Raw genomic sequence first — 19,618 nt, forward strand, 5'->3', positions numbered from 1 at the left:
AAAATTCCAGGCGGGTCTGAAGTTGAGGCAGTGCGGTGTAGTGGTTAGAATGCGTCAGACTAGGACCTCGGAGAGACCGGGGTCCGAATCCTCACTCAGGCATGCTGCTTGCGGGTTCAGTCACTGCCTCCCTCAGAGGGTTGGTGCAGGGATTAAATGAGGGGGAGAAGAGAGTTGGAAGAGACCACAAGGGCCATCGAGTCCAACCCCCTGCCAAGCAGGAAACACCATCAGAGCACTCCTGACATATGGTTGTCAAGCCTCTGCTTAAAGACCTCCAAAGTAGGAGACTCCACTACACTCCTTGGCAGCAAATTCCACTGTCAAACAGCTCTTACTGTCAGGAAGTTCTTCCTAATGTTTAGGTGGAATCTTCTTTCTTGTCGTTTGGATCCATTGCTCCGTGTCCGCTTCTCTGGAGCAGCAGAAAACAACCTTTCTTCCTCCTCTATGTGACATCCTTTTATATATTTGAACATGGCTATCATATCACCGCTTAACCTCCTCTTCTCCAGGCTAAACATGCCCAGCTCCCTTAGCCGTTCCTCATAAGGCATCGTTTCCAGGCCTTTGACCATTTTGGTTGCCCTCCTCTGGACACGTTCCAGTTTGTCAGTGTCCTTCTTGAATTGTGGTGCCCAGAACTGGACACAGTACTCCAGGTGAGGTCTGACCAGAGAAGAATACAGTGGCACTATTTCTTCCCTTGATCTAGATGCTATACTCCTATTGATGCAGCCCAGAATTGCATTGGCTTTTTTAGCTGCCGCGTCACACTGTTGGCTCAGGTCAAGTTTGTGGTCAACCAAGACTCCTAGATCCTTTTCACATGTACTGCTCTCAAGCCAGGTACTCCACCCTGAATCAGGTACTCCACCCTGAGCTCCTTTTAGAAAAGGGTGCGATATAAATGCGAAAAATATAAATAAAACCCAATTCACAGACACACACACACACACACATTTTTGCAACGGCCAATGTTTCTCAGAAACGGCTTGGGGAACCTTGGCTCAGCAATACCCAGAATCCTTTGAGACGCATCTAATTGGATGTTGCTTTGAAACCGCTGCAACATTTTCTCTCTATCCCGTCCTCTCTCTCTCCCCAGCCGTCGCATTTTTTCCTTTGCAAAACGTTTGTTTGCATTCTGGGGTCAGGCTGCAGGCCCCAGAGCAAAGGTCTCTCTCTCTCTTTCTCTCTCTCTCCAGCTCACAAATGGAGGAACATTTTCCTGCGAGAGGAAGGTTTTGTGAAACGTGGAACTTGCTTGGCCAAGTATCCCAAGACACAAAAATTACAGCATAAATAAACCACCTTCCCTTTCATAACCTCGTGGGGGGGGGGGGCGAGAGAAAGAGGAAGACCTGCAAACACGACTCCAGAGTCTTGCTACTTGCAAGCCGGCTCAAGTAGTTCCCTTGCTTCCTTCTGCCTCAGTTTCCCCTCTACGTAAAGAGACACCTTAGCTTCTTCTTACAGACCCCTCCAGGGCAAAGAGGGGTGGGTGCAGGGTCTTATCAAGATAAGCCCAGCGCTTCAAAAGGTAATTGTGATGCCTAGTGTGAGGGGAGGCTGCAAGCAAGCCTTCTGCACTCCAATACAGTGGTGCCTCGCAAGACGAAATTAATTCGTTCCGCAAGTTTTTTCTTCTTGCGAGTTTTTCGTCTTGCAAAGCACGGTTTCCAATAGGAATGCATTGAAAATCAATCAATGCGTTCCTATGGAGACCGTCCGGGGACAGAGGGGAAGCGCCGCTCTGTCCCCTCTTTTGAAGCAAGGGGCGGAGGGGAGAAGATCGCTTCTCCCCCTTGCCGCCCCTTGGTTCAAAAGGGGTCCGGGGAGAGAGGGGAAGGCGCTGCACTTTCCCCTCTGTCCCCGGAGCTTGCGGGGCAGGCAACGGGGAGAAGCGATCTTCTCCCCGCCGCCCCTTGCTTCAAAAGAGGTCCGGGGACAGCGGGGAAGATGCACTGCGCTTCCCCGCTATTCCCGGAGCTTGCGGGGCAAGCTTCGTTTTGCGAAGCAAGCCCATAGGGAAATTCATCTTGCGAAGCAACTCAAAAACGAAAAAACCTTTCGTTTTGCGAGTTTTTCGTCTCGCGAGGCGTTCGTCTTGCAGGGCACCACTGTACAGCTGCCCAGCAGGGTCTGGGCGTAAAGGACGCTGCCTGACACCAAGTTCAGTTCAGGGTTGTCTCCTCTGACCAACAGCTCTCCAGGGTTACAGGTGAAGGACACTCCCAACCCTGTATCTTGGAGATCGTGCCAGCAAGTGTCCTACCCAGAGAAATGGCCCGGGAACTGCAAATGCCAGGCCAGCGGGGGCCAAGTGAGAGCGCTGCAACCTGGGCACAAACCCCCATGCCAAGGCCACCTCCCCAAGCAGCTATAACCTCTGGTGGCTCCTGTCCCAGGGTGAAAAGCTTCTGGGAAAAGATTTATAATGAATTGAAAAAAATGTTGAAATATGCATTTATAAAGAAACCAGAGGCCTTTCTTCTTGGAATAACAGGTTTGGAAATTGCCCAAGAAAGATGTTAAATTATTTTTGTATGCCACAACTGCTGCTCGTATTTTGTTAGCTAAAAAGTGGAAAACCCAAGAATTACCAACAATAGAAGAATGGCAGATGATGATGATGGATTTTTCGGAGCTAGCCGACCTAACCGGAAGAGTCCGTGACCAGAAGGAGGAGGAGTATCAGGAAGAACGGGATAAATTTAATGATTATTTAGTTAAATTTGCTAAGTTAAACTAACTGGAAATAGCTTGCAGATACTTAATGGGCTTAGGACTTTATTTATGTTAAGTGATGAATTAATATGTTTAATTCTATAAGGTGAAGATTTAAGGATGTTAATGTTTAAGTTAAATTTCATAAAAATTGGGATTTGGAAAACCGTTAAACGGACATGCAATGAAATTCAACCAAGGGGAAGCGAGGAAGTCACTTAAAGTTACTAACTGTAATTTTCAATAAGGCTATGATCTCTGTTTGTTTTGTGTGTTTGTTTTTTTAAAATATTGTGAAAATCAATAAAAAAAATTTTGGGGGGAAATATACGGTAACCTCTGGGGGCTGAACTCAAACCCGGCTGTCCAAACCAAAACATGCCAGAGGTAGAGGCAGCGAGGCTTTTGAATCCCAGTTCCTGGAAACCTCAAGGGCTGCTTGCAGGTTTTCCCTGGCCCCTAGGAGAACAGGATGCTGGTATCCCTGTCCTGATCCAGCAGCCCAGCTCTTCTGATGGAGCCTCCAGCTCCAGGGGCAGTCTATCTGCGTTCCTAGGTTCGACGGGGTATTTCGCCTCTGTAAGAAAAGGAGGTTGGATTAGACTGCTCCTTTTAGGTTCAGAGGGCAAACAGGACACCCGGTTTTCCTATTTTGGGAAAACAGAGCGAGGTAAGTGGAAGGGGGGGCAGTGCGGGAAACAGGCTGCTCCCCCCCCCTTTACTCTGGCAGAGACTGAAAGAATAAGAATTGGCACCTGGAACGGCCAACCGGAAAAGAGGCGGAAGGAGGGAGGGCGGGAGAGCAAAAAGCAGCCTTTGCCCATATAAGGTAGACTTGAAGGACAGGCCGGATAATGTGGGAATGCAAGGCGGTTGGAGGCGGGGAGGGGCACAGAGACATCCTGCACCGTTTCCCGCCCCCCCCATCAGCAACCCTGCCTAAGCTAGGACAAGCACCCCCAGCCCAGCTCAAAACATCTTGACATCATCCATCGCCTCAATTCTCTCCCCAAAGCAACCAACTTCCCCATAGGTATTCACAAAGGAGGTTGTTTTTTTTGCTAGAGAGGGACTTTTCCTTGCCTCCCCCCATCCCAACACAGACACACTCCCCAAATTCCAGACTTATGAGCTGGAAGCACTGCAAACTGATGGGGGGGTGATGGGGGGCTGACATAAATTTGGCAAGGGGGGGGTCCAGATCAGAGCAACAGACAAGCAGGTACAGTTCGACTCAGGATTGCTTTCCATGTTACTTTCTCCAACTTGGTTAAAAAAAAGAAAAAGTGGTGGGTTTTTTCGGGAGGGGGGTGGGAATTGGCAGAGCTGCACAGCCTTTGTTTTCTGCAGAGCGACAAGAGCGGCTCGGGGTTTGGGGGGGGCTGGAAAAAGACATTTATAATGGGCGTGTGTGTGTGCATTTTGGACGGCGTTCAAAGTCGTTTGGAATTAGCCTTGTAAACATCCCCCCCCTCCCTGAACGCTGATCATGCACAAGAAACTGTCAGCCCACCCCCAGTTGGAGAGGGCGGCCCTAGATGGGGGAAGAAGTGACCCCCCAAAAAAAACAATGATATTCCCTCCATTGTGCACTCCTGTCATTGATATATATGGGATTTTCCTCTTTCGGAAATCTTAATGTGTTGCACACAAGACTTTGCCCCTTGTGTGCCACCCCAGGAATTTTTTTTCCTGCTGCCCCCCCCAAAAAAAATTAGCAGAGGGTGGCAAAGGGGAGCAGGGAGCTCTCAACCCTTCCAATGGGGGGAGGGAGATTCCCTTATCCTGAAATTCAAAGCCCTTTCCTACAGCTCAGAAGAGCATCTGTAGTGTCGCACCCCCCCCAAAAAAAATTTCAGTCGCACCTTGGTTTCTCTGCCTGTTTCACTTCGACTTTCTTAGCGGGTTCCGGGGCGGGAGGTTTCTTCCCCAGCGTGATCCTGCCAAAGGGAAGCATATTCCTGGTCTCGGGGGGGGGGGGCTAGAAGCCTAGGGAGACCCCCCAGGAGAGGGGGGGTTTGAGGGTGGTCCTCAGCCCCTTCCCAACAAGGCTTTTTGGGACGATGCATAAGGCGGCCGCAGAAGGACGATGTTTCCAGGCCTGCAATTGCAGGTCCAGGAGAAAAATTAAATAGCTTTGCCCCCCACCCCACCCCAAAAATGCATCTTGCAAAGGGCAGAAGTGTGGGGCAAACCAGCCCCACTCTGCGCCCTGCCGTTGCAAACTCCCTGCCCCCCACCCTGACCCAAATACTCATCCGCACTTGAGTTGCGTCGAATGGTGTTGGTCTTTGGCCTTGGGGGGGTCGGGAGCCTTGCTGGAAATGGAGAAAGTCAAAGGTCACAGAATCGTGGGAGGGAACCTCAGAGGTCATCCATCCCAACCCCTGGTGGAAAACCTCCATTGGTGGGGAAATCGCCACCACCCGAAGCCAAGGTCTCCCAACGGAAGCCAGAAAGTACCCCAAATTCCAGGGATCAGTCTGGAAAGGAGTGTGGGGGGGTGTTTAAAACCATTCCTAAGAGTCAGAAACCAGAGGCCTTTCTACTTGGAATAATAGGAATGGAATTGCCCAAAAAAAGACTATTTTGTATGCCGCCACAGCGGCAAGACTGCCGTTCGCTAAAAATTGGAATTCCCAGGAAATTCCAGTGGTGGAAGAATGGCAGGTGGAAATGTTGGACTTTTTGGAGCTAGCCGACCTGACTGGAAGAATCCGCGACCAGAAAGAAGACGGGAAGCAATTTAAGGACTATTTAGCTAAATATTGCAATATAAATAATTAGAAGTCACTTGAAAAGGACCAAACAGGCCAAAGATTAAAATAAGATTCAATTGTAAGTAAGTTGGATTTCGAATATTAAGGAAAGAGAAGAAGATGGTTAATTGTTGGAAATAATTTTAGTGGAAGAATGATATTGGAGAGAAGAAGAAGAAGAAGAGTTTGGATTTGATATCCCGCCTTTCACTCCCCTTCAGGAGTCTCAAAGCGGCTAACATTCTCCTTTCCCTTCCTCCCCCACAACAAACACTCTGTGCGGTGAGTGGGGCTGAGAGACTTCAGAAAAGTGTGACTGGCCCAAGGTCACCCAGCAGCTGCATGTGGAGGAGCGGGGAATCGAACCCGGTTCCCCAGATTACGAGACCACCGCTCTTAACCACTACGGAGATACAATGAAATTCAGAAGAGAAGGAATCGAGGAAGTCAATTAACAATTGACTTTTTCAAGTGATAGGTGTTTAAATTTTTCTTGCTTTTCTTTTTTTTTAGTATTGTAATGTGTTTTCTCTTGTGCGCTTTCTTTTTTTCTATGTTATATTTATTATAATTGTGAAAAACTTAATAAAAAATTTGGGGGGAAAAATAAAATAAAACTATTCCTAAGAGTCAAATGGGGGGGGGGGGCAATTTTCAGGTTCCAGCCAGGGGCAGATCCAAAACTTCCAATATTTTTTTTTTGGGGGGGGGCGGGGAGATTGCTTCCATTCCCTAGGAAACACAAGGTTCTTGGGTACCACTTCTCAAAGGCCCCTGCAGGTTTTGTGAGATAAGGGTGGGCACCCCAGGATAAGGAAGCTTTTTTTGGGGGGGGCTACATGTACCCCACACAGGCCCAATCCATCCACACCTGAGCGTTGTGCCATGCTTCTCCACTTTGGGCGGATCCGGAGCCAGAGATCTGCCAGAGAGCAAAAAAACACACCACTCAGGTCGCCTATGGCGAACGGAGGGGGAAGCAAGGCGACCCCCCCCCCCGCAAAGTGCTGGGAGCAGCCAAAAGCCAGGCCTTGGGGCTAAGGGGATAGGATGAGTCTAGATCTTGCCTGTGCTCGCCCCTGAAGAGCATCAGTAAGGAGGTGAACTGGGGGGGTGTTCCAGAGGCTTGTCCCCCCCCCAAAAAAACTCTCCTAATCCCCTGAGCAGCCTTGTATTTGAGACGGCTGAGTCACTTCCTGAAAGGCGCGCAGCTTTTCCGGCCTTTTCCAGCTCAGGACAATTTGGGAAAGGGGGGGCCAGCAAGACTTAGGACTCTTTGGTGGGAGGGCAAGGAACACCCCCCCCAAAAAAAACACCAGAACGGACAGAATATCAGGGCTGACCTTGGATGAGAAGGTGGAGGAGAGGGAAAAGGGACAGCTGGTCATGGGGGTGGGCGCAATATAGGGGGGGGGGAGAGAAGGGGCTGCAGTCCATGTCGCAGTTTCATGTTTAGCGGGGGGGGGGGGCAGGGAGAGCATGGCGGCACTTCCAAAGGGCAGAATCCGACCCTTGCTTGCTCCCCTACACCCAGGAGGCCAGCAGAGCAGAGGGCCCAATCCGGGGGCGGCGGCGTGAAACAACCTTCCAAAGCGGCCCATGATGTCCGACGTGGTGCCCCCGCCGCGCCCGGCCCGGGTGCAGGTCTCTGTCTCTCCCACCAGCCCGGAAGACGTGCCAATCGGAACTCAGGGCCGCGTCACAATGCAGCTGGCGCCCGGAACCTGCGACCCCCCAAGAGGATTCCGGCGCTGGGGGGCCCAGAGACTTGGGGTGAGGCCAGGCGGTTGAGACAGCTCAGGATTAGGCCATTGGGCCTATCTAGCCAAGCCTCACAGTGGCCAAATACCCCAAAGAACCTAGGAATATAGATAGACTGCCACTGGAGCTGGAGGTTCCACAAGAACGTAAGAAGATTCCCACGGGAAACATGCAATCCGGGCATGGATAGTAGCCATTGAATATGCCCAGTCCGAGGTTGGTGGCCACCACCCACCCCAGCCTCCCGTGGCAGTGAGTTCCACAGGTTAACTCTTTGCGACGGCGGCAGAAGTCCTTTCTTTGTCCTGTGGCGGGGCAACACCCTGGCCCTTAGCTTGCAGAACAAGGCGTCCTGGGGCTCGCTGTTCTGGCCGGCTCATCCCTAGTGTTTGGGGCTGGCAGCACTTAGTCATCGGAGGAATGAGGAAAATGGGGCTTAGCAACCCAGCACATGAAGCTGCTTCCAGAGCAAAATGAAGTCATGCTTTTAAATGCCGAATCTTAACCTCCCAGGTCCCCTATGAACGGCGCAGCTGCATCAGGAAAGAACGCCCCAGGATCCTGCTTCCGACAGAGGACAGCCAAGGTGCTTCTGGAACAGGGGCCTGCAACCTTTAAGACAAAAAGAGCCACTTGGACCCGTTTCCAAAGAAAAAACAACAACTGGGAGCCGCAAAACCATTGCGACATTTAAAACAAATATATCTCCGGAGCCACGATCTGACAGCGGGCGGGAAGGTGACGTCGGGACGGTGCATGACTAACGCACGCACCGCCCCCATGCGACGTCACAGCCAGTACAGCGCCCGCCACAGTGAGGAGTGTCGGGGCGCACAATGCGCCTCCTCCCCTCGCTAGTATCCGCTCCGGAGCCGCAGCAAAGATGTAAAAGAGCCACATGCGGCTCCGGAGCCGCGGGTTGCAGACCCCTGTTCTGGAAGCTCCCAAGCAGAGCACACACACACAAACACACTCCTGCTACTTCTGTCCTCCATCCCCAGTACATCAAATTTAGAGGTAGACACTCTCTGAACATGGAGGCTCCATTATCAGTCAATTCAGGGTCTTTGTTCCTGGCTGATGGACCAAACCACTGCCATGAATTTCTCTAATCTCTCTCTCTCTCTCTCTCTCTCTCTCTCTCTCTCTCTCTCCCTCTCTCACCAGAAGCATTTTTACTTGGCATTGTAGGAGAGGATATTAACAGACAGGACTAGAAATTGTTTTTATACGCAACAACAGCAGCAAGAATACGATTGGCACAAAAATGGAAGCAAGAAGAATTGCCAAAGAAGAATGGCAAATGAAATTAACAGACTCTGCAGAATTAGATAAATTAAGAGGAAGGATTCGAAACTTGCGGGATCAGAGATTCTTAGAGGACTGGAGTAAATATTTGAACTATTGTAAGAGCAATTGTGACGAACAGATTACGCTTGTAGGACGGCAAGAACTTCTGCAAGGAGGACTTTGCGAAATATTGCAAGGAAGACTTTGAAAAGAATTATTAGTTAAGGGCAATTAAAAGTAATAGAGAAATTAAGAAATGCAGAACAAGTGGTAAAGAACGGAAAATCTTCAGAGGTTGTTGATGGAAGTCTAAAATATTGTATAAGATAAGAAGTTATGTTAAATGATTGTTGGAATTTATATGTTAAAAAATTATTTCACCAAAAGTTCATTTCGGAAGCTGCCTCTTCCCTTTCCACCCCAAACAATGGAGAAGCTTTCTCCTGGAGGTGAAATGGAACGTTTTCTAGGAGGAATTCAAAGTATTACCAATGCACTCATTTCAGTGGTTAAGGCTAAGCAGCCTTTAAAAAGAGGAAGGTGGCAGAAGGGATCCCAAAGGGCATCTAGTCCAACCCCCGGTAATGCACGGTCCCCCATCCAATTTGAAACCCAAGCGGACCCTGCTTAGCTTCGCAAACGTGCTAGCCGTTTTCTTGCTGCGCCACCAGGAGGAGGAGCAGTTGAGGAGTCGTCAGCTGCGATTCCTGCCTTGCAGCGGGTTGGGCTGGATGACCTTCGGGGGGACCCTCCCAATTCTACGATTGCGTGAATTTGCCTTTTGAAAGGCTTGGCTTTAGTTGGCATCTCACTGGGTATATGTGTGAACCCACCTGGTGCTCTCAACCCCCCCCCCAAAAAAAAGTTCTGTGCCAGCCAGGGATGATGGGAGTTGTAGTCCAACAAGATCGGAGGGCACCAGATTGCCTTCCACAACTCCCTGGGAGCCCAAGGGTTAACTTCCTCTTCCCAGTCAGTCCATGTACACAGTGGAAAAGGGAAATGGGTGGTCAGGCTGCTTCCTGCTCTTTAGGTAATCAGCCAGGACTAATTAAATCGCCTGCAACATCTCAGACCCACAGTCAGTACTAATAAGCAACTCAGTCAAGTAACTGCAAAGCTCAGGGGTCTCTCTAGATTCTTGCCTGGGTCGCCCATTTTACAGATTGGGAAAGTTAAGGCAGAAAGGGGGAAAGGCTGGATCTCAAACGAGACATGGCAGGCACACACACACGTGAGCACATAGACAGGTTTTTTTGTTCCTTGTTAAAGTGAAAAAATGAAAATGCGGTTGGCACTGTGATCTAACCACAGAGCCTAGGGCTTGCCGATCAGAAGGTCGGCGGTTCGAATCCCCGCGACGGGGTGAGCTCCCGTTGCTCGGTCCCTGCTCCTGCCCACCTAGCAGTTTGAAAGCACGTCAAAGTGCAAGTAGATTAATAGGTACCACTCCGGCGGGAAGGTAAAGGGCGTTTCCGTGCGCTGCTCTGGTTCGCCAGAAACGGCTTAGTCCTGCTGGCCACATGACCCGGAAGCTGTACGCCGGCTCCCTCGGCCTATAGAGCAAGATGAGTGCTGCAACCCCAGAGTCGTTCGCGACAGGACTTAGCGGTCAGGGGTCCTTTACCTTTTTTGTGAAAAATGCTGCTGCCTTTTGGGTCAGAAACCTTGCAAGGCCAAATGCCAGCCTGGTGTAGTGGTTAGAGCATCCAACTAGGACCTGGGAGAGACCAAGGTTCAAATCCCATCCCCTACACATCCATGACACTCACTGGGCGCAACTTTGGAAACCAGTCATAACATCATAGAATTGGAAGAGACTCTGAGGGCTACTGGACTACTGCAACACGCTCTATGTGGGGCTACCTTTGAAGGTGACCCAGAAACTACAACTAATCCAGAATGCGGCAGCTAGACTGGGGACTCGGAGCGGCCACCGAGACCACATAACACCGGTCCTGAGAGATCTGCGTTGGCTCCCAGTGTGTTTCCGAGCACAATTCAAAGTGTTGGTGCTGACCTTGAAAGCCCTAAACGGCCTCAAGGGCCCAGTAGACCTGAAGGAGCGTCTCCACCCCCATCGTTCAGCCCAGACACTGAGGTCCAGCGCTGAGGGCCTTCTGGCGGTTCCCTCCCTGCGAGAAGCCAAGTTACAGGGAGCCAGGCAGAGGTCCTTCTCGGTGGTGGCACCCGCCCTGTGCAACGCCCTCCCACCAGACGTCAAAGAGAAAAACAACTATTTTACTTTTAAAAGACAACTGAAGGCAGCCCTGTTTAGGGAAGCTGTTAATGTTTGGTGCATTACTGTATTTTAATATTGTGTTGGAAGCCGCCCAGAGTGGCTGGGGAGACCAGGGGGTATAAATAATAAAATTTTTTATTATTATTATTATTAAGTACTACCCAACTTCCTATCGGCCTGGTCTACTTCACAGGGTTGCTGTGGGGGATTAAATGAGGCAGGGTTTAGGAAAAGCATCTGTCCAAGTCCTTCACATTAGACTTCAACAATTCAGTCCTTGCAATGCAAAACTTTGAGCTTAGTAACCGGCTGAGCAGGGGGGTTGGACTAGATGACCTTGGGGGGACCCCAGCTCTACAGTTCCATGTTTCTAAACATCTTCGTTCCCCAAAGTGGCTGAGGGAGGGTTTTCGGGGGGGGGGCATGCAACATAACGCCCCCTTCACTCCCGGACAGCTGGAAGCCTCTCAGCTGTTGAAAGATACCAGAAAGAGACCCCAAGTAGCAGACATTTGGGTGGGTGTGGGGAGAGAAAATAAAATCACCAGTTGCTGCAGCTGCTGAAACTTCTCAGGCCTCCCCCCACAGCTCTAACCACTCGGCGCTGCATGAAGACGCAAATAAAACCCTGGCCGGCTGCTGAAATCGGCTTCTCCTACCCACAGCTTTCAGTGCTGACGTGGTCCCTGGACGTGGAAGCGAGGAAAGCTGTGGGTTTTCAAGGGGTCGGGAAGGTGGGGGTTGTTTCTGCACAGCTGCAAGTGCAGCAACGCCGCCCGCCCCCCCCCCCCCACTGCCATGACCCAGACCCACCAGAAAACTCAAGGGGTGGCTGAGAGCTCTGGGAGTCAGGATTCCTGCAAGGCTCTTTTGCACCTTGCGAAATGCAAAATAAAGGCTTTGCAAATGAGAGGGACAAAAGGGCCTTTTGTGGTTTTGTTAGAAGAGGGGAGAAGGTGGATTTGATGAGGTCCTGGAACTGCAGAGCCGAAAGGAACTCGAGGATCCTCTAGTCCACAGTCCACCCCCAAAATGCAAGGTCATCTGTGCCAGGAAACTCTAATTGCTGACGTGCTGCGAACAACCTCGATAATCTCGTCTGCTGAGAAAGGAATAAAAACCTCCCTCCCCTGTGCTAACCGCAAGGATGGAGGTCGAGAGCCACTGATGGGAGCTGGGTTCGAATCCCCACTCAGCTGAGTGTGTGACTTTGGTTCAGTCACAGACTCTCAGCCCAGCCTACTCCGCAGGGTCGTTGTGAGGACTAAGTGAGGAGGACACCACCTTAAAGGAAAGAGGCAGGGGAGGGTGGAATATATAAATGTAATCGTCAAAAGATTTCTCAGTATATACCCGAGAGTCAACGAACGCAGATCTGAAACCATTCCACATCACGCAACTTCTCTGTGAAATCAAGTTCCTGCCCAGAAGTTTGCAAGACTGACAGTTCAACCCCAGCAGCCTCAGGTCAGCTACTCTAACACACACCTCCCCGTTGGGCTGTTTCGGACTACAATTCCCATCAGTCCTAGCATACCAGCCGGGGATGATGGGAGTTGTAGTCCAGAACATCTGGAGATGGCACTAAGTAGGGGAATTTTGTGTTTTAAAAAGTATTATTGAAAGACAGAGTTATTTAGCCTAAAGATGCCAGGCATGGGATGGCAGAGAATGATGTTTCAGAGCAATCAGTATTAATGAATGTGGCTGAGTCAGGTCCATCGATTTCGAAAGGTCTATTCTGAGTAAAGCTTAGAGCTAGAAGGGATCTCCAAGGGCCATCTAGTCCAACCCGGTGCAATCATGCATAGAATAGAATCATAGAATCCTAGAGTTGGAAGAGACCACAAGGGCCATGGAGTCCAACCCCCTTCCAAGCAGGAAACACCATCAGAGCACTCCTGACATATGGTTGTCAAGCCTCTGCTTAAAGACCTCCAAAGTAGGAGACTCCACCACACTCCTTGGCAGCAAATTCCACTGTCAAACAGCTCTTACTGTCAGGAAGTTCTTCCTAATGTTTAGGTGGAATCTTCTTTCTTGTCGTTTGGATCCATTGCTCCGTGTCCGCTTCTCTGGAGCAGCAGAAAACAACCTTTCTCCCTCCTCTATGTGACATCCTTTTATATATTTGAACATGGCTATCATATCACCCCTTAACCTCCTCTTCTCCAGGCTAAACATGCCCAGCTCCCTTAGCCGTTCCTCATAAGGCATCGTTTCCAGGCCTTTGACCATTTTGGTTGCCCTCCTCTGGACACGTTCCAGTTTGTCAGTGTCCTTCTTGAACTGTGGTGCCCAGAACTGGACACAGTACTCCAGGTGAGGTCTGACCAGAGCAGAATACAGTGGCACTATTACTTCCCTTGATCTAGATGCTATACTCCTATTGATGCAGCCCAGAATTGCATTGGCTTTTTTAGCTGCCGCGTCACACTGTTGGCTCATGTCAAGTTTGTGGTCAACCAAGACTCCTAGATCTTTTTCACATGTACTGCTCTCAAGCCAGGTGTCACCCATCTTGTATTTGTGCCTCTCAGGAATTGCAGCTATAAAGAATCGAAGGGAAGTCCCATCTCAATAACCTTTCAGAGCTGTTTGAGCGTGTCGCCAAGAGCAGAGACAGAAACAAGCCAGCGGTAGACGTGGTAAGCTTGGACTTCCCCCAAAAAAGAGCTTTTGACAAAGTCCTACACACCAAAGGCTCTTGAGGGAACTTAATCATGGAATAAGGAGACAATTCTCTCGTGACTCAAAGTCATCTCACCCTGCGAGGAGTCAACCAAGGAAATGAATGGGCGGCCGTTTCAGAACATGCAGCGCACGACTGACCTCAAATGCTGCCAGACGCAGATTTAAAAAGGGATTGGACCCATGTTTGCAGCCCACTCTTAGCCAGAGCAGCAAAGTGGAGCCTCCATCAGCAGCAGCAGCCTACCTGGAAACACCGGCTGCCAGGATGTTCAGCTTTCCCTTGTGGGCTGCTAGAGATAACTGGATGACCGCCACTGGAAACATGTCCGGAGGCCAGACTAGGTCATTCACTCTTGAGATAACCAGAACCACAGGTCAGGGGTCACAGTCCCCATTTTTTTAAGAAAAGGCAGCATATAAGAGGATCTGGCCAATACTTTAGGGGTTCCTCCGGCGCTACTGATGAGGGAATCTGCACCCCACTGTCGACATAATACGGCGTTTTATGGCTTAAATGAGGGCAACAGGTCTCTGGCCTCAGGGCGCTTACAGTCTTAAAATTAATTTAGCCCCCTCTGTGTACTTTGAGACACCCAGAGCTCCCCATTTAAATGAGGACTCAGTGTAACCTCCCCAAATGAATGGACCTAGCTTAGCCACGTCCATCCATTTCAATGGGTATACCCCGGGGGAAGGGACGCAGGTGGCGCTGTGGGTTAAACCACAGAGCCTAGAGCTTCCCGATCAGAAGGTCGGCGGTTCGAATCCCCGCGACGGGGTGAGCTCCCGTTGCCCGGTCCCTGCTCCTGCCAACCTAGCAGTTCAAAAGCACCTCAAAGTGCAAGTAGATAAATAGTTACCGCTCCGGCGGGAAGGTAAATGGCGTTTCCATGTGCTGCTCTGGTTCGCCAGAAGCGGCTTAGTCCTGCTGGCCACATGACCCGGAAGCTGTACGCCGGCTCCCTCGGCCAAAAAAGCGAGATGAGTGCTGCAACCCCAGAGTCTGCCGCAACTGGACCTAATGGTCAGGGGTCCCTTTACCTTTACCTTACCCTGGGGAAAACTTAGCCAACAACTCCCTTCCTTCCCATCCCAGGGAAACCTCAATGCCAGAGGGATCCCTATCTCCAGATCGCGCAAAACACCAGACAGGACTTTTCTCCGAAATCCTCCAAGGATGTCCTACTACATCAGCCGTTTCCAAAATTCTGGGGGTCACGCACCGCCCCCTTGGTTCCATAAACTCACCCCCAGCATTCTATAAAAAGCATTATTCAGAAAAGCGGTTCGCACGGCCCACGATGGAAGAGAATAATAAAATAAAACTCAAAGCAGTGAACGAACGGCACATTTATTCAGAACCCAAATAAAACTATTGAGTTTGATTCATCTGAACAAAGTTCTTGGGCTTGCTCCAGGGACACCAGCTTTTCAAAGTCTGGTGGTCTTTTGCACCTCCAGCGACACCCCCCAACAAGGAATCCTGCCCACCCCCACTTTGGGACACCCCCCCCCAAGTACTACACGCTCCCTTTCTCTGCATTTCCTCCTCCTGAGACCAAGAACTCTGTGAGCCCTTCAAGGCTGACTAATTCGGTGGCGATGCTGCTGATGGCAGCCCAGGCAGTGATAAATCTTGTCAGCCTTTAAGGCGTCACTGCACTCCGTGTCTCTTGCAGCGAAGATGACAAACTGACCTCTTCCGGGTTGCTTAACCTGCAAAACACACCCTGCCTCCCCCACAACCCCACCTCAACTTTTCCTTCTCGTATTGTAAGGCTGCAGACAGGGACTGCCCTTTAAAAAAAATTTAAAAATAAAAATTGCAGTACAGCAACTAGAGTTTGGCTTGTAGATAAAGCATATCATAGGGCCCTGTGCTTGATCTGAATCTACTTCCCCTACAGTTCACTTCCTTTTGCTTTTAGGGGATCGGGGCCACAGAAACAGCTTTCCGCTGGATTAAGGAGGCGAGGGGAGAACGGTATTTACACCCCAGCTTTTTCTCCGAGGAGCTCAAGATATGGTCGGCCAACCTCCTCATTTCACCCCCACAACAACCCTGCGAGGTACATCAGGCTAGGAGGCAGTGAATGGACCCCCCCCCCAAGGTGACACTCAGTGGCCGAATGGGGGTTCGAACCCTGGTCTGACACGCCAACGCCAGTGTTTCCCCAAACTGGAGTCTCCAGCTGTTTTGGGACTACAATTCCCATCATCCCTGACCACTAGCTAGCTAGGGATGATGGGAGTTGTAGTCTACTGCTCTAACCACTGCACCACATTGACTCTTCCCTTGGTTTGGAACGGCTGGTACCTTCCAACTCTGCAGTTCTATAATCTGGTGACTTGGGGATGGGAGCCGGGGAGGAATCTCTGAAAACTGCCGACTCAGGATGAACTCCTGCAGGCCTACTGACCGCCAGCGTCAGCCTAATTTCTGAAGGAGGGGGGGCTGCCTCTCTCTCTCCCCTCTTGACCTCAGAACCCTCCCCGTTAGGCTCATAAATTATCACACTACGTCAACGAAGCAGGGGAAAACACTCTGCACGTGCTCAAAAGCACTACCTCGCAAGTCCCAGGATGCAGAAAATGAGGTGGGAGGCCTTAAGACTTACCTGAGATTTAAGACTTAAGATTTGGGGGCAGCTTGAGCCCGGACAACTTTCAGATAAACTGCCTTGAAATAGGTTTACAATTCCAAACCTGTATTCACTGAGAGAGACGTGGAGGGAGGTGGGGGTCTTTGGTGCCCCCCTCAACTTGAGGAAAGGAGCGAAGGGGGCACAACGGGGGCAGGATCAGGGCCAGGATCGCAAGGGGAAGAGAGATCGAGCTTTGGGGTGCCCTTCACTCCCTTGCAATAGCTGAGAAGGGGGCGCAGTGGTACATAAAGCCAGTCCGGTCATCTTCAGACAAGAATCTGTTCAAGAGGACTGACCACTTATCAGACGTCCAGCATTGGCCAGAACCTCTGGGACCAGCACCCCAAATTCGGGAAGGGTCTTGGGCTCCAGGATCACCCTCCCTGTCCCATCAGAGGGGCGGAGCCACCCCCCTCTCAGGAATGCCCTCCTGGGAGAAAACAACTTCCTGTGTCCTTAAAGGGGGGGGGTGTTATTTGTTCCTTAGGTGTGGGGCTGCAAGGAACTAAGTAGTGACACAGATCACAGAAACCAACATTTGAGGTTCCTCTCCACTCCCAACAGATCAGAGGTGTCGCTCCCCCCCTTCGACTTGACCCCTTGCGGCCCCCACCCCAAACCCTGACCTTCAGTCCTCTATTGCAGAACTAGGAAATGCCCCCCTCCGCCCCCAAAAAACTTAAAACTCACAGCCCAACGCGAAAGGCATGCACAACCCCCTGGGAAAGAAATTGCATCCCTCACAACCCCCCCCCCCGCCCCACTTATGGAGGACACGAGGCAGCTGTGGGGCCAATCTATCCTTATCTCTTCCTGCTCCCCCCTTGCCCGGGGCGTGGCTCGTTTCCCTCCCCCCGGAGAAACTCCCCAACAAACTCCGCTGCCGTCCTGGAAGTCTCCCCCCTTATCTCAAGCGAGGGGGGGGGCGAGCGATGAAGTCACACGGAAGGGCGTGGCTTCAGACATCAACTTGGGGTGCCCCCGTTCAACCCCATGGGCTGCGTGTGTCCACAGTCATTCCGACAACAGGATTTTTTTGGGGGGGTTGATTGTATCATCTCTTGCCTCTTCCAAAGTGGGGGGGCGGGGGGAGTGCAAATCTCTCCTCCTATATAGGGGAACATTTCCCCACTTCCGGAAAACACGCTCAATTGGGCTTCAAACAGAGGGCAGAAACGACCCCCCCCCCATTTTAAAAAGAAGCTTCTAACAGTTTCTGTGTTTTGGAGGGGGGGTGGTAATCTTTGCCACGTGCACCTCTCTCCCAAGCGGTTACAAAAGGAACCAGGAAAACCGCGTAATGTGGGAGGGGGGCTGCCCCAAAACAGCAACCCCCAATGTTCCGGGTCCCCAAAACAGCAACCCCCAATTTTCTAGGTTCCCCAAAACAGCAACCGCCAATGTTCCAGGTCCCCCAAAACAGCAACCCCCAATTTTCTAGGTCCCCCAAAACAGCAACCCGCAATGTTCCGGGTCCCCAAAACAGCAACCCCAATTTTCTAGGTCCCCCAAAACAGCAACCCCCAATTTTCTAGGTCCCCCAAAACAGCAGCCCCCAATTTTCTAGGTTCTCCAAAACAGCAACCCCCAATATTCTAGGTTCCCCCCCCCAAAGAAAAAAAAAATCTGCGCTGGTTGCAGCCTCGACGGGAGGGCGGGGACCCGGGTGCCGCCGCGCTCCTTTCTTCAGAGCAGCCTCGGCGCGCCGCCTCCCGTTTCCCCGCTTGCTCCTTCCTCGGGGCGGAGGCCCACGGGGAACCCAGACGGCGCCACCCCCCACCCCCCCCCGAAATCCCGGCCCCCGCAGCCCAGACAACAAAGGCTCCCTTCTCCCTCCCTCCCTCCGCCGCCGCCGCCGCGCCCGGGCAGCAGGTAGCACTGACCGACCTCATGTCTGCGGGCTCCGTGCGCGGCGCCGCCGCTCCTCCGACTGCCGCTTCCGCTGGGCTGCCGCTCGCCCAGACCTGCCTGGGTGGGGACGGGGGTGGGGCCGCGAGGAGGCCGGGCCCGAGACCCGGAGAGGAGGCTGCCGCCGCCGGAGCTCCAGGCTCAGACAGCAGCACCGGGAGCCGCCGGCGCCGCAGCAGCAGCGTCCGCTCCGGTCCCCATCCGCCGCCCGCTTGCCTTCCTCCGGCCCGCGGCTACCTCGGCCCGGCCCGCCGCCCCCGCCGGGGGGGCATGGTCCCGATCCTGCCGCGCCAGAGAAGGAGGGGAGTCGGAGAAGGAGAGAGAGAGGGGCGCGGGCACACGCGCGCGCGCTCCCGCACCAGCCTCGCCTCCCTCCCTCCCTCCCGCGCGCGCCCTCTTTGATGTGGTTACAATGTTGCCTCCCCCGCCCCTCACTTCCTCTTTTTCTTCCCTCTCACTTTTTTCCCCCCTTTGCTACATTTCATTCCGAAATTCCACTCCGCCTCCTCCCCCGTTTCCACAATGCACCGCTCCGGCCCCGTCTTAAAAGGGGCGCGGCGGAGGGGGCGCCTTAAAAGGGCGATCGGAAGGTGCGGGGGGGGGGAGACGGGAGCGCGCCCCCGATGGGGACTTTAAAAAAAATAATATTTTTTATATAATATTTTTTTTTCCAATTTTTTTTATTGGTTTTCACAACGTTATAAACAAACAAACACATAAGACAAACAAACATAAATCAGAGCCTTATTGAAAATTACACTTGTTAACATTGTTAAGTGACTTCCTCGCTTCCCCTTGGTTGAATTTCACTGCATATCCTTTTAACGGTTTTCCAAATCACAGTTCTTATAAAATTTAACTTAAACACTAACATCCTTAGATCTTCAGATTATGAAATTAAACATATTAATTCGACGCTTAACATAAATAAAGTCCTGAGCCAATTAAGTATCTGCAAGCTGTTTTCAGTTAATTTAACTTCACGTATTTAACTAAGTAATCATTAAATTTAATTCACTCTTCCTGGGAAAAGATTTATAATGAATTGAAAAAAATGTTGAAATATACATTTATAAAGAAACCAGAGGCCTTTCTCCATGGAATAACAGGATTGGAATTGCCCAAGAAAGATGTTAAATGATACTCCTCCACCTTCTGGTCGCGGACTCTTCTGGTTAGGTTGGCTAGCTCCGAAAAATCCATCATCTTTATCTGCCATTCTTCTATCGTTGGTAATTCCTGGGTTTTCCACTTTTTAGCTAATAAAATACGTGCAGCAGTTGTGGCATACAAAAATAATTTAACATGGATGGGGAGGAGGTTTGGGGTGGGGCGTGGCGTGGCGCTTTTCCGCTTGGACAGATGTTTCATTTTTTACTGCTCGTCTTTTAATAGGGTTGCCATATTTTGCAAAAGCGAAAAAGAGGACGCATTTGGCAACTTCAGCTTTTAACTATGGATCATCATCATTTTTAATTTGTATACCGTCTTCGTATCTTACAGTACTCAAGGAGGTTTAAAAGCTGAAGAAACAAAATGTGTACATAGTACAACAATCTAATGTGATACAAAAAATGTGATAATAAAGC

The 19,618-nt window shown here is 51.0% G+C and overlaps 1 protein-coding gene across 4 annotated transcripts in view; it reads right to left on the reverse strand.

The window, feature by feature from the left end:
- Positions 1-18,232, reverse strand: part of VASP (vasodilator stimulated phosphoprotein) — a 46,310-nt gene extending 28,078 nt beyond the window's left edge. Inside the window, exons 1-4 of one of the 4 annotated variants that reach the window (XM_082231209.1) lie at positions 7,074-7,150; positions 6,361-6,411; positions 4,995-5,048; positions 4,596-4,670 (exon numbers count right to left, since the gene is read on the reverse strand). In XM_082231209.1, coding sequence (XP_082087335.1) covers positions 4,596-4,670; positions 4,995-5,048; positions 6,361-6,411; positions 7,074-7,090 — 197 coding nt within the window. In that variant the 5' untranslated portion in view covers positions 7,091-7,150. Of the gene's footprint in view, positions 1-4,595; positions 4,671-4,994; positions 5,049-6,360; positions 6,412-7,073; positions 7,151-18,008 lie in introns of those variants that run through there. The other 3 variants (XM_082231208.1, XM_082231207.1, XM_082231210.1) reach the window with 3 other exon arrangements.
- Between the last annotated feature and the right edge of the window lie 1,386 nt (positions 18,233-19,618).

Source organism: Podarcis vaucheri, assembly GCF_965113315.1.
Source record: "Podarcis vaucheri genome assembly, chromosome: 7".
NCBI lineage: Eukaryota > Metazoa > Chordata > Lepidosauria > Squamata > Lacertidae > Podarcis > Podarcis vaucheri.